This window comes from Haliotis cracherodii, unplaced genomic scaffold (genome assembly GCF_022045235.1).
Source record: "Haliotis cracherodii isolate W230 unplaced genomic scaffold, xgHalCrac1.p SCAF_7, whole genome shotgun sequence".
In the NCBI taxonomy this organism is placed as follows: Eukaryota; Metazoa; Mollusca; class Gastropoda; order Lepetellida; family Haliotidae; genus Haliotis; species Haliotis cracherodii.
Window position 1 is genome coordinate 39462991 of NW_027266330.1, and position 16163 is coordinate 39479153.

At 40.5% G+C, this 16163-nt stretch overlaps 1 protein-coding gene across 1 annotated transcript; it reads left to right on the forward strand.

Annotated features, from left to right (window-relative positions):
• Window positions 1–932: 932 nt before the first annotated feature.
• On the forward strand, window positions 933–14580 carry LOC139447655 (protein PML-like). The gene is made up of 5 exons (XM_071229082.1): window positions 933–1998; window positions 2207–2265; window positions 2473–2515; window positions 3002–3061; window positions 13734–14580. The coding sequence occupies exons 1-5, from the start codon at window positions 942–944 to the stop codon at window positions 14417–14419; spliced, it is 1905 nt and encodes a 634-aa protein (XP_071085183.1). The 5' UTR covers window positions 933–941; the 3' UTR covers window positions 14420–14580.
• The last annotated feature ends 1583 nt before the right edge of the window (window positions 14581–16163 follow it).

Here is a 16163-nt window from a genome sequence, read left to right on the forward strand (position 1 = left end):
GTGGAGTTGTTGGTATATATCTATATTATGTATGTGTTAACACGCCCGTATCATGATTTTGTCGAAACCAGCTTCACAATTATGTTCAATCAATATTTCTCCTCAATATAGACCGCCTACGCCGTGTAGTGGATAGAGCGTCATGGGCTCGATACGCTCGCGCGCACGAACGCACGCACGCACGCACACGCACACACACACACACACACACGACGCTATGGAAGTGCAATAATCTTGAACGCGACGTTAAACTCATCTCACCTCTTTTTGAATCTACTCGCTTTTGCAAAACAAAGGACAAGGGTCACAAGGAAGGAATTCAATCCCACTCACACTGAAATCAACGCAATTACTTCCGTCCTTCAGGTCTCGGCTTAAATAAGAGTTGTGCTTGCAAGTTGTCACTTATGCGTTAGGTAAATATATATGAATCAGGAATTGATTAAGTCTAAATGTTATACATAGTTCTATTGGCGATGTCGAGACCTAGATTGAAAAGGGTATTGAAATCATGGAGCACAGTCCATCATCAATTCAAAATAGTTCAAGGAGTATAAAGATACTTGACTTAAGTTTGTTTGTTTGTTTGTTTGTTTGTTTGTTTGTTTGTTTGTTGTTTGACGCTGCACTCACCAACAATACAGCTATATGACTATGGTTTGGAAATAACCGAGTCTGGACCAGGCAATCCAGTGCACATGATTGACATTATGAGCATCGATCTACGCAATTGGGATACGATGACGTGTATCAACCACCAAAGAAAGTAACCAAGAATGACCACCCGATCCCGTTAGACGCATCTTACGTTAAGCGTGGATTGCTGAAGACCTATTCACAACCCGGGTCTTCGCTGGTCCTCTACTTAAGAAGAGACAGAAGTTGTTTTTCTTAGATGTATGTTGTAAGATATATTATTTTACAAATATATATGTTTCAGAATGGATCGTTTCCCGAAATGTGATGGCTGTAAAAAACAGTTTACTTTAAAAGGACCCATCCCCTACTTACTGCCCTGTCTACACGCTGTGTGTGAGACGTGTGTGACATCTGCAGCTGGTGGTGTGATATCATGTTCTACATGTCAGAGGGAGGTCAACCTCACAGACACAAGCCTCCAGAAGGATGCAGTCAGACAGAAGGAAATATTTCACCTGACAGTCAAACATCGTCCAACAGACCTCCTATGTACACATGAAGATGACGGCAACCAGGCTGTGTGCTGGTGTCAGGAGTGTGAAGAGTTCCTCTGCGAATACTGCCAGAACATCCACAATAGCTTTAAGGCTACCAGGCGACATGTTGTTGAAACCTTTGGGGATACAGAATCCAGAGGCATGCATGCTGAACCTGTTTGTCAACTTCACAATCCTTACCCTCTTGAATATTTTGACAAAAACTGCAACATTTCGATCTGTTTTAAATGCAGGATTGGCGAGCATGCCGAGCACGACGTTGAGGATTTAAACGTGTCTGCTGATGCTGCAAAAGGACGGATAGAACAACATGGGAAGAATGTGACTGCATATCATACTTGTCACCAAGCATATTTGAAGAGCGTCAGCAAAGTCGTAAATGACACAAAGAATACAAGTAGTGCTCTTAAGGAGGCCATCCACCACACTTTCCATTCTCTGAGGACACAACTTGATCAAAGAGAGAAGGAGCTGGTCACAGATCTGGAGAATCAGACGAAGCAGGAACTGTCAAAGCTTCACATTGTACAAGTTACCTCTGAAAGCGAGAGTGAAAGATGCAAGTGGACTTCAGACTACATCAGGACAGTGCTCAAGTATGCTTCAAACTCTGACTTTCTCTCACTGGAGAGGTCGATACAAGACACAGCGAAGACGCATCTCAGATCAGTTCCACCAGAGACACACAGTGCATCTGCAGCAAGTTTCAACACAGGGGGCCTGGAGAAATTGAAATCCTACATTTCTGACTTCGGGTCTGTCAATGAAGATGGATCAGCAGCCCAGGCACATACACTTACAGGTACGTACTTCATACTCTGACGATATATCTGTATAACAAGTTTTTCGGATTGAAGCTTTGTCAGTAAACAAACAATGAGTACACATTTAAAGATTTGTTAGTGTTTATGTTGACATTTTGTTTAATGTCACTTTAAGATTGGATTCTGATGTTTTATCTCTACATCTCTAACAACAACTCGTGAATCAACAACATATTTATTTTACAGATAAAGGCACTCAAACAGACGACAGACAGGTAACTGATTTGGAGAAGGCACACAAACACGTAAGTACTTCTCAGTCGGTAAAGATGAGTGTACATACGTCTCGTTGTTTCTTAGATCGGTATTAATATTATTTACGACTGACTGGATACGTATCATGTTCGTAATTGTTTGTATAAATTATTGAACTGATTCCTGTATGTCAGAATTAAATAAGCCTTCATCGTGAATAGCCACAAATTAATTGTTTTCTCTCTTTTATACTGAAGATGCTGGTGGTAGCTGACGATCCAACACCGTTAATACGTTTTGGTAAGATAATCTTGTATTGCTTTGAAATTAGTAACAATAGAAAACAATGTAACTATGAATATCCATTCATATAGAAAGCACATAATTTAGCTCAAACATCCTTATAATTCGCATAAAAATAGTTCTGACTGGTCTGAAGATGACTGTATAAGCTTTTTCATAATTGTTTGGTTTAATAATTCAAATTCTAACAGATTTATTTCTTTCATTTTGAAATGCTGTTGCGATACACTTAATGGTTAAAGATCTGATACATTTCCAATACCCATTAGTAATGTACAGCAGTTGAAGATGAAACTGTGTTGAACTGTGGTCTTCCCTTACAACACCATAGATATTAAAGGGGCCTGGATCTGCCTTGGCGGATATTTTGTTGTGTACAAAAGTGGAGAACCTTCGATCTTGAAAGCATCAAACGTACTATCAATATTTAAATAAATATGAGCACATTTATTTTTGTTCTTTTATCTCGGATATATTTTGCAGATGCGGGGATTAAAACCTACACTCTGGAAACAGGAACGAGGACACCAGTGATTCTGCAGTGTGAGTACAATCAGATGCGTGCCGGACCGTGTTCCACACTCTATATAGCGCCGTTCGCGCCCTTCACAACCAGGACAGGTTACTGGGTGAAGCGCTTTTTCATACTGTTGAACAACAGGATGCTGTACTGTGCGCTGATGAAACCCTTCGACTCAGTTATTGTGCTTTGTGTATAATTGTAGTACGATATACTGCTGTATGTCGTCATGTTGTCTACCATCTTAACACAGGATATCTTACTGCAACGATGGTGTTCGCTCTTTAAACAAAGGGCATGGTACTGTGTGTATTGGTGTCGTCCACCCTTTACACACAACACAATGTACTGGGTGTATTGATGTTGTCCACCCTTTACACACAACACAAGGTACTGAGTGTATTGATGTTGTCCACCTTTTACAGACAGGACAAGGTACCTGGTGCATTGGTGTTGTCCACCCTTTGAACACGGGACAAGGTACTTGGTGTATTGATATTGTTCTCCCTTTACACACAGGAGAAGGTACTGGATGTATTGATGTTGTCCACCCTTTACACAATCGACAAGGTACTGGGTGCATTGATGTTGTCCACCCTTTACACGCAGGACAATGTACTGGGTGTATTGATGTTGTCCACCCTTTACACACAGGGCAAGGTACTGGGTGTATTGATGTTGTCCACCCTTTACTCACAGGACAAGGTACTGGGTGTATTGATGTTGTCCACCCTTTACACACAAGAGATGGTACTGGGTGTATTGGTGTTGCCCATCCTTTACAAACAGGACCAGGTACAGGGTGCTTTAGTGTTTTCCACCCTTTACACAATCGACAAAGTACTGGGTGTATTGATGTTGTCCACCCTTTACACACAAGAGAAGGTGCAGGGTGTATTGATGTTGTCCACCCTTTACACACAAGAGAAGGTGCTGGGTGTATTGATGTTGTCCGCCCTTTACACACAGGACAGAGTACTGGGTGTATTGATGGTGTCCACCCTTTACACACAACACAAGGTACTGGGTGTATTGATGTTCTCCGCACTTTAAACAAAGGACAAGGACTGGGTGTACTGGTGTTGTCCACCCTTTACACACAGGACAAGGTACTGTGTGTATTGATGTTGTCCGCCCTTTACACGCAACACATAGTATAGGTGTATTGATGTTGTTAACCCTTAAAACACTGGACAGGGTACTGGGTGTATTGATGTTGTCCGCCCTTTACACACAGGACAAAGTACAGGGCGTATTTGTGTTGTCCACCCTTTACACACAGGACAAGGTACAGGGTGTTATGGTGTTTTCCACCCTTTACACACAATGTACTACACAGAGCAAGGTACTAGGTGTATTGATGGTGTCTACCCTTAACACACAACACAAGGTACTGGGTGTATTGATGTTGTCCACACTTTACACACAGGACAAGGTACTGGGTGTATTTGTGTTGTCCCCCCTTTACACACAGGACAAGGTACTGGGTGTATTGATGTTGTCCACCCTTTACACACTAGAGAAGGTATGGGTGTATTGGTGATGTCCATCCTTTAAACACAGGACACGGTACAGAAGTATTTATGTTGTCCGCCCTATACACAGAGGACATGGTACTGGGTGTATTGGTGTTGTTTACCCTTTACACACAGGACAAGGTACTGGGTGTATTGATGTTTTCCGCCATTTACACAAAACACAAGGTACTGGGTGTATTGATATTGTCCACCCTTTACACACAGGACAAAGTACTGGGCGTATTGGTGTTGTCCACCCTTTACACACAGGACAAGGTATTGGGTGTTTCGATGTTGTCTGCCATTTACACACAGAACAAAGTACACGGTGTATTGATGTTGTCCAACCTGAAAACACAGGACAAGGTACTGGGGGTTTTGATGTTGTCCGCCCTTTACACACAGGACAAAGTACTGGGCGTATTGGTGTTGTCCACCCTTTACACACAGGACAAGGTATTGGGTGTTTTGATGTTATCCGCCATTTACACACAGAACAAAGTACATGGTGTATTGATGTTGTCCACCCTTTACACACAGGACAAGGGACTGGTTGTATTGACGGTGCACACCATTTACTACACAGAGCAAGGTAGTAGGTGTATTGATGGTGTCCACCCTTTACACAGAGGACACAAGGTTACGTGTATTGATGTTGTCCGCACTTTAAACAAAGGACAAGGACTGGGTGTACTGGTGTTGTCCGCCCTTTACACACAGGACAAAGTACTGTGTGTATTGATGTTGTCCGCCCTTTACACACAGGACAAGACACTGGGCGTATTGGTGTTGTCTACCCTTTACAGACAGGACAAAGTACTGGGTGTTTTGATGTTGTCTATCCTTTACACACAAGACAAGGTACTGGCTGTATTGATGTTGTCCACCCTTTACACACAGGACAAAGTACTGGGCGTATTGCTGTTGTCCGCACTTTAAACACAGGAGAAGGTACAGGATGTTTTGGTGTTGTACACCCTTTACACACAGGACAAGGCACTGGGTGTATTGATGTTGTCCACCCTTTACACACAACAAAAGGTATGGGCGTATTGGTGTTGCCCATCCTTTAAACACAGGACATGTTACTGAGTGTATTGATGTTGTCCGCCTTTTACACACAGGACAAGGTACTGTGTGTATTGATGTTGTCCAACTATAACATACAGGACAAGGTACTGGGTGTATTGATGTGGTCCGCCCTATGCACAGAGGACAAGGTACTGGGTGTATTGATGTTTTCTACCCTTTACACACAGGACAAGGTACTGGGTGTATTGATGTTGTCCACCCTTTACACACAGGACAAAGTACTGGGTGTATCGATGTTGTCCACCCTATACAAGCAACACAAGGTACTTTGTGTATTGATCTTGTCCGCACTTTAAACACAGGAGAAGGTAGTGAGTGTATTGATGTTGTCCACCCTTTAAACACAGGACAAGGTACTGGGTGTATCGATGTTGTCCACCCTTTACACGCAACTCAAGGTACTTTGTGTATTGATCTTGTCCGCACTTTAAACACAGGAGAAGGTAGTGAGTGTATTGATGTTGTCCACCTTTAAACACAGGACAAGGTACTGGGTGTTTGGGTGTTTTCCACCCTTTACACGTAGGACAAGGTACTGGGTGTATTGATGTTTTCTACCCTTTACACACAGGACAAGGTACTGGGTGTATTGATATTGTCCCCCCTTTACACAAAGGACAAGGTACTGGGTGTATTGATGTAGTCCACCCTTTACACACAATACAAAGTACTATGTGTATTGATGTTGTCCGGACTTTAAACACAGGTCAAGGTACTGGGTTTATTGATGTTGTCCGCACTTTAAACACAGGACAAGGTACTGGATATATTGATGTTGTCCACCCTTTATACACAGAACAAGGTACTGGGTTGATTGATGTTGTCCGCACTTTAAACACAGGACAAGGTGAGATGGATAGAGGCGCCAAAACCACCCTCCTTCATTACAGGCCTGGCTTTTAAAGTCTCGACTTTATCTCCAGACCGATAGCTCACGGATTGCCACGCTGGATCCCAAGGCGGTGAGCACGGATAACGTCAGATTTCTTTAACGTCTTAGTCTTTATGCTGTCATCGAGAAGTAAAATCATCATTTCTTTACATTATAAGGGTGCCTTTTCTGGCGTTTCTGGCACTCCATAGAAAATAACATTATCTCTACTGCAGAACGCCCACAGCCTATCGAGTTCATCGTCGACATCTGACATCTTGTTCTGTATCCTGTCGACTGTTTGTCGTCATACTGTTCGTCTGTTGGATAGCGTTTAAGTCCGACTGAGTAGAGGCTAGTTGACTTTCGATCTGTCCACACTTGGCTGATAGTGTCTGGACGTCCGACTTGACTCAGCCAATTTGACTACTAAGATCCGATTTGATCAGTACAAAGGTCAGATTTGACAGCCTGAATCTCTTCGAGGATAGTGCCTTGGACCTCTTCACGAGTAGGTTGGCCCGGGTTAGCTTCTATATCACCAGAGCAAAGCAGCTAACCTGATACAACACCTGCTGGAATACAGGGTGTCCCACGAGCCAACATAAACCTGGTGCACCTGAAAAGTGCCCCGTCGTCGACACCGCGCTTTATATGCGCCAGCAAAGTGCATGCGTCCTGATGTAACGGCAAATTCAAAGTTAACATGATTCACTTCTTCATCATGAGACACTTCCCTTCAAATACGAGTATATATTTTAGATTGTGCAAAAGTCTATCTACTTGTTGATGTGGAAACGGTAAAGATGTATTGCCTGCCATTGCGCTCAGCCAAACATCCATATCCCCTCGATGATTCCAACCCAATAAGTATATAAATATTTGAAGCCAAGTGGTTTTAGAAGCGAATAGTGTTTCAGTTTTCTTGACACTACGATTCATGTACATTATGGCAGGGTTGTTAGTGGTTTGTTCCGAATAAGAAATGTTAAACAGCCCGTAGCTCTGTCAAGGGCGACAAGTCAAATTCAAAATCGTTAAAAGGTAGATAATGTTACCTCAGCTCGGGGTGAAATTACAACACGATTTGTCATCCAGGAAGATCACAACACAAGTTTATCATATTAACATTTCAGTTTAGGTAAAGTGCCACTCATATATATAGGTCGCTATATGGCTGAAATAATGCCGATGCGAGGTTATTTTTTATCTCACTAACTCTTAAAAATAGCTGATTTTGTTTGTTTGTTGTTTAATGCCGCACTCGGCAATATTCCAGCTATGTGACAGCGGTCTGTAAATAATCGAGTCAGAAAATTCAGTGATTGAAAATATGAGCATCAATCCACGCAATTGGGAAACGATGACATGCATCAACCAAGTCAGCGAGCCTGTCCACAAGATCCGTTAGTCGCCTCTTACGATAAGCATAACCTAACTTGAACATCACTGGTCCGGTCCTGCCGTGATGTCGCACTGATCCCTGTCATTCCCAGTGTCAGACTGTTTAATGTCAATGTTAACGGTACGATGAAAGCTGACACTTGCAACAAGAGCTTGTAAAGATGTTGATACGCTGCAATGAATAATATGCTTAGGCAGTAAAATATGTAACGATATACCCTCATATAATGAGTCATTTTACCTACCCCGAGAAGCAGATAATACAATTTAGTGAAGAGAATTCAGACTGAAAACGCTTCATCAATATTTAAGGGTGAAAGTTTATACCATTATAAGTAACTTGAATGAGTTGAATATTAAGTTAGTGGACAGCAGTTCAGCCATTTACAATGAAATAAGCATGTTGGATGTTTCATTAATTAAGCTGTAGGTTGACCCATTGACGAACATGTTAAATATCTGTAGTGATGATCGTACAGTCATCCATGGTCAGTATCAATGTCTTTTTGTTGAGGAATATGTAACGTACTGTGTAGAGATGTATGAAAAAACTGTTCAATTTGAAAAATACATCATAAAACTATGCAATGTGTTAAATAATTCACAAATACATGACCCAGTCACAACACATGGCGCGACATCCTCCCGCCCAGCGAGTGTGCTGAAACTGTGGCCAGTGATTAAAGCGGACGTAGAAGTTACCTGTTCACACAGTGTATGTTGAACACTCAAGTGTAAAAATATCGTCAAACAACAGGGTTTTCTATCTTATTGTTTACTGTATTGTACAAGAAGAGTTTAGAATAGTAACAATGATAGTTTTATCGTGAAATAATGAAGATACGTATGCGTTTTCCGGCAGCAAGTGTCTATTTCTGACTACTGACAGCAGACCAGCTTAGCTAACAGTTTCTGACAAAATGTTTTATGCAGAATTTATTTCATTGTCAGTCCATACAAAAATGCATGAAAAACATTTTAAATACCCATACAAATACTTTTACAGTGAAACTATTCGTATCTTAGCCACACTAATTATGAACAGACATGAAAATGGCAGCCGATCGTTCAATGCGGTGTTTTGTAAACATTGAAACGAGGTTCACAATATAATGTCTAATTAGTTATCGGAAGTCAGGAAATTTGTTAAACTGTAAACTAAATGTTTATTTCCAGGTCCTAAACTACAACTGGACGCTGCTCGAGCCAACACAGACCACTGCCACGTAACTACAGACGGTGAGCTGGTCAACTCGCGGCCCGCCAAACGACACAGATACAGCTGCAGGTTACGGAGATACCGCGGCACCTGTAGTTCCACCCCCATCCCCCTTCCTCCACCCCCATCTAATGTCACCCCTGCCCAACACACACCACGATACTGGGAGACCCACTCCAGGGTGGGTGTGGTGGGTGAATGGTTGGGGTGGCCTGTGCTCCTGGAAATGGGTGTGGGGGAGGAGAGCCAGGTGGACAGTGGGTTGTGTGTTTCTCTACAGCGCCGCTTCTGGTGTGTCGGTGTAGGGAGATGTGGCAGACACTTGGGGGGTCTCTGTACCTGGGTGTGTCAGCCGGGGGAGCGGGGGGAGTGTTACAGTAACACAATGTCTGCCACACCCGGCACACAGGCCACCCTCCACTATGGCGGTGTGCTGGATGTGGGGAGGGGGAGACTCGCCTTCATCGATCTCGACAGGGAGATTGTTTTGGCCAAGTTAGATGTCGAGTGGAGGGAGTCTCTTCTCCCCATGTTTAGTGTTGGGTCGCCAGGTGACTTCACAGTCAACATGAAGGTGGTCAGCGGGTCGGACATCACCATGACTGACTCCAAGAAGTCACTTATTTATAACGCCCTCACATAGGAAATAAAATAAACATGACATTGTGTAAACTTGTAATTGTGACATATTTATTTAAACTGTCAAAAGTAATGTGAGTGTATTGATTGAGGCGGACATAGAAGTTACCTGTCTATGTGTTGTTTGTTATGTACAAGAATGTAACAAGGTTAGCTGAATGTGTTGTTTTCTACTTGAATGGTTTCTGTTGTGTATTAGAAACATTTTGCATCCTCACATGAGTATTGCTATGATTATTAATATGCGGTAATCGATCAGTTTATCACACATTTCCTACATTTCTGGGAAATGGCACAACAATCAACTGAGTGCACAAATTGATCAAAAGTTGTTTCAAATCATGAATTTGTTTACATGGTCCGTTTCTTCTCTGTAATATAATTGTTTCAAATCCCCACATGAATAGTGTTGTGCTGAAAGTATTGCAGTTGTGCCGCCACATTGCCTCATTTGATGTCGGTGAAGAAATGGGATGAAAGTGATTGAAGCGGACATAGAATGTACCAGGGTACATGTGACGTGTATACAGAAATGTTACAAAGGTCACTGAATATTTTGTTTCTCTATTCTCATGTGTTTGCTGTAAGGGGAAAACAGTTAGAATACCAACAGTAGTGTTTGTTTAATTATCTGCGCTGATATTTTCAAATATTGTGTCGACATGAACATGCTACCACCACTCTCAGTGTGAGCACAGAAATACGAAACAAGTTCGGAGAATGTTGTATTTTTTAATTTGCTGCTATTTTGCTGTCTATGACAAGTATTTCGAATCCACACATGACTAGTTAAATTAAATGACTGAATTTGCTCTGCAATGTTACAACAAATTCATTATTCACATTCACTTGATAGGGGCATTCACTTAATAAGGGCATTCACTTAATGGGGGCATTCACTTGATAAGGGCATTCACTTAATAAGGGCACTCACTTAATGGGGGCACTCACTTGATAAGGGCATTGACTTAATAAGGGCATTCACTTAATAGGGGCATTCACTTATAATGATAAGGGCAAGGAAGATGATTTATGTTAATAACATAAGGGATCGACCATTCTGTATTCTGGTGGAGAGGGCGTGAGATTTTGCATCGAGATTAGTTATGTGTTATGTTATGTGTTATGATTTTTTTAAAGAATAATGCTTTGCCACAATGTTATTTTTGTAGCAGGCAATTCCCTTTTGCCTGGGTAGCAGGATTTTGCCACTGTTCAGTTGCAGCATGGGGGTTCTCAGGTAGAATTTTATATGCATTGTGTGTGAGAGGTGTTCTCATAACGAGGTCAGGGTGCCTTTTGCTTCTTACTCTTTGATTAATATCTGTACAAAAATGGAAGGATAGTGGCAGTAAATAGTATGAAAACATTTTTAGTGAGGATAAGATTTATGGAACAACCTCTTTATTACAATTAGGAGCCACGTTCTGGTGTAGCTTCTAACAAGGTTATCAAGCAAGTGATCAAACAAACGCAACTTTTGTCTTTATAGTAAACCACAGCAGGTGCTGATGTCGTAATAAAATACAACACATGCTTTTATGAATTATAGTTTATTGATTATGACAGATGCAGCCTTGCCTAGCATAACATACAACCATTCTGTGTCAAGTATTTATAAGACCTCTAGCACTGTATGCTTTGTCTGCTATATAATATCAAAGATTAATGACACAATTATGCTGATATAAAAACCATGCCTACGGAACAGTCAATAATAAAGCAAATTATCACCAATATACGATATCAGACTTGAAAGAAAATTGTGTATCACAAGAGAATTGATTTTATTATATTTTGAAGCAACTGAATCATCCTCTAAAATATGAAAAATATTTGATATCATAGTTGTAGCAGTAGTGACAGAGTGCCTATGTTATGTACAAAACAATCTCATTTACATCTATGCTTAGACTAGTCGTCCAGAGCTTTAACATTGTACAAGAAATAAATCTGTTACAAATAAATACTTGTGGCTACTATATCTGTTTTATTCTACAATCACTCATCCACAATGTACAATTCTTGAATACATGATTGTAATACATGCAAATTACAGGTTAATTATGACTATGCATCATTATCATTGATGTTACACCCGGTGGTCTCAGCCGTCATAGCAACATATTGTCACCTTTGGTTACCAACAGACATATGATACTGTATTTGCTCAATGATCGAGTATTAAGTCTGTATCAATATCGCCTCAGCACAGAACGCCAAATCGCTTATTTCTAATAAATTGTGTATTAAGTCTGTATCAATATCGCTTCAGCACATAAGGCCAACTCGCTTATATCTAACAAATTCTGATCAATTTCAACACTGAACTACAGTGTATTTCACTTCTCTATAGTCTGCACGAAATTTTGCTGTATGAGGGACAAATTTCTAATGGAAATGTTCTTGCAGCCAAATGACATGATGAATGATAGAAAATGTGGAAAAGAATAGAAAATCAAGAAATAATGTATAAAAAGATATTGAAGCCTTCCCTTTCACCCAGTAATGGGAATGAGTACAGATTATAATCTCATCATTGAAGTGTGGTGTATGAAATATCACATGCTTGATATCAGCAACAATGAGTCATTTAAGTACATGCAAAACATGACGATGTTGCCAGCACTGAAGATAAACAATGGAATCATAAACTGACACATATGTACATTACATTTGATCATTATTCACAACATACTGAACAAGGAACAAACGAGATGTAGAGCAATATGTTGAATTATAAAAATACAAATATGAAATATTTTTGTCATGGAAATGATAAATTCAGATCTAGATACCATGGTAACGAACATTTGTTCCTACATTTCCCTGGTGGATTATTTCAATCTGAAAATATACATTGCATAGTCGAATGAAGATGTGGTCCCTAAATTTTCATTTCATAAAATTATTCAAATATTTTTGTTTTGAAAAACAAATATAACTTAAATCATAAATTAAATTTGTTATCTATGCTGATATTAATTTGTTCCTTTTGATCAGAAATCATTTTAAATTATACAGAATTTTTTTTAAAGTTTTTTAAAACTCCTCCCTCCACTGACTGTAACTGCATGAGCTGGGTAGTGTGTTGCTTGAGTAGGACTGTTCTTGCAAGACTTGTTCCAGCTCTAGCTGAGTGTCCACAATGTGCACTTGGAACGGACTGCCCGGCACATCCACATCCACGTTTGACCACTTCACATGGTGATAGTGCAGGCGAGTTTACTTTTGTAGGAGATACTGGTTCTAGTGTTGTTGATTATTTTATTGCATCTGCTGATTTTTTCCAGTATGTAGATATGTTAAATGTTGGTGATCGATCAGATTCAGACCATTTCCCTCTTGAGTTATCCTGCATGTTTCCTTGTAGCAATCGTGCCATACATAGTTTAGACTGTGAGGATGATGTCTCTATGAACAGTACATTTTCATGGAACGAATCGAAGAAAAGCATTTTTATCACAGCACTTAGATGGTCCTTGGATATTCATGAAAATTCCTTGATCGATAAAATTGAATTGAATTAAAATTGGTTTTCTATCTTATTGTTTACTGTATAGTACAAGAAGAGTTTAGAATAGTAACATTGATAGTTTTATCGTGAAATAATGAAGATACGTATGCGTTTTCCGGCAGCAAGTGTCTATTTCTGACTACTGACAGCAGACCAGCTTAGCTAACAGTTTCTGACAAAATGTTTTATGCAGAATTTATTTCATTGTCAGTCCATACAAAAATGCATGAAAAACATTTTAAATACCCATACAAATACTTTTACAGTGAAACTATTCGTATCTTAGCCACACTAATTATGAACAGACATGAAAATGGCAGCCGATCGTTCAATGCGGTGTTTTGTAAACATTGAAACGAGGTTCACAATATAATGTCTAATTAGTTATCGGAAGTCAGGAAATTTGTTAAACTGTAAACTAAATGTTTATTTCCAGGTCCTAAACTACAACTGGACGCTGCTCGAGCCAACACAGACCACTGCCACGTAACTACAGACGGTGAGCTGGTCAACTCGCGGCCCGCCAAACGACACAGACACAGCTGCAGGTTACGGAGATACCGCGGCACCTGTAGTTCCACCCCCATCCCCCTTCCTCCACCCCCATCTAATGTCACCCCTGCCCAACACACACCACGATACTGGGAGACCCACTCCAGGGTGGGTGTGGTGGGTGAATGGTTGGGGTGGCCTGTGCTCCTGGAAATGGGTGTGGGGGAGGAGAGCCAGGTGGACAGTGGGTTGTGTGTTTCTCTACAGCGCCGCTTCTGGTGTGTCGGTGTAGGGAGATGTGGCAGACACTTGGGGGGTCTCTGTACCTGGGTGTGTCAGCCGGGGGAGCGGGGGGAGTGTTACAGTAACACAATGTCTGCCACACCCGGCACACAGGCCACCCTCCACTATGGCGGTGTGCTGGATGTGGGGAGGGGGAGACTCGCCTTCATCGATCTCGACAGGGAGATTGTTTTGGCCAAGTTAGATGTCGAGTGGAGGGAGTCTCTTCTCCCCATGTTTAGTGTTGGGTCGCCAGGTGACTTCACAGTCAACATGAAGGTGGTCAGCGGGTCGGACATCACCATGACTGACTCCAAGAAGTCACTTATTTATAACGCCCTCACATAGGAAATAAAATAAACATGACATTGTGTAAACTTGTAATTGTGACATATTTATTTAAACTGTCAAAAGTAATGTGAGTGTATTGATTGAGGCGGACATAGAAGTTACCTGTCTATGTGTTGTTTGTTATGTACAAGAATGTAACAAGGTTAGCTGAATGTGTTGTTTTCTACTTGAATGGTTTCTGTTGTGTATTAGAAACATTTTGCATCCTCACATGAGTATTGCTATGATTATTAATATGCGGTAATCGATCAGTTTATCACACATTTCCTACATTTCTGGGAAATGGCACAACAATCAACTGAGTGCACAAATTGATCAAAAGTTGTTTCAAATCATGAATTTGTTTACATGGTCCGTTTCTTCTCTGTAATATAATTGTTTCAAATCCCCACATGAATAGTGTTGTGCTGAAAGTATTGCAGTTGTGCCGCCACATTGCCTCATTTGATGTCGGTGAAGAAATGGGATGAAAGTGATTGAAGCGGACATAGAATGTACCAGGGTACATGTGACGTGTATACAGAAATGTTACAAAGGTCACTGAATATTTTGTTTCTCTATTCTCATGTGTTTGCTGTAAGGGGAAAACAGTTAGAATACCAACAGTAGTGTTTGTTTAATTATCTGCGCTGATATTTTCAAATATTGTGTCGACATGAACATGCTAACACCACTCTCAGTGTGAGCACAGAAATACGAAACAAGTTCGGAGAATGTTGTATTTTTTAATTTGCTGCTATTTTGCTGTCTATGACAAGTATTTCGAATCCACACATGACTAGTTAAATTAAATGACTGAATTTGCTCTGCAATGTTACAACAAATTCATTATTCACATTCACTTGATAGGGGCATTCACTTAATAAGGGCATTCACTTAATGGGGGCATTCACTTGATAAGGGCATTGACTTAATAAGGGCATTCACTTAATAGGGGCATTCACTTATAATGATAAGGGCAAGGAAGATGATTTATGTTAATAACATAAGGGATCGACCATTCTGTATTCTGGTGGAGAGGGCGTGAGATTTTGCATCGAGATTAGTTATGTGTTATGTTATGTGTTATGATTTTTTTAAAGAATAATGCTTTGCCACAATGTTATTTTTGTAGCAGGCAATTCCCTTTTGCCTGGGTAGCAGGATTTTGCCACTGTTCAGTTGCAGCATGGGGGTTCTCAGGTAGAATTTTATATGCATTGTGTGTGAGAGGTGTTCTCATAACGAGGTCAGGGTGCCTTTTGCTTCTTACTCTTTGATTAATATCTGTACAAAAATGGAAGGATAGTGGCAGTAAATAGTATGAAAACATTTTTAGTGAGGATAAGATTTATGGAACAACCTCTTTATTACAATTAGGAGCCACGTTCTGGTGTAGCTTCTAACAAGGTTATCAAGCAAGTGATCAAACAAACGCAACTTTTGTCTTTATAGTAAACCACAGCAGGTGCTGATGTCGTAATAAAATACAACACATGCTTTTATGAATTATAGTTTATTGATTATGACAGATGCAGCCTTGCCTAGCATAACATACAACCATTCTGTGTCAAGTATTTATAAGACCTCTAGCACTGTATGCTTTGTCTGCTATATAATATCAAAGATTAATGACACAATTATGCTGATATAAAAACCATGCCTACGGAACAGTCAATAATAAAGCAAATTATCACCAATATACGATATCAGACTTGAAAGAAAATTGTGTATCACAAGAGAATTGATTTTATTATATTTT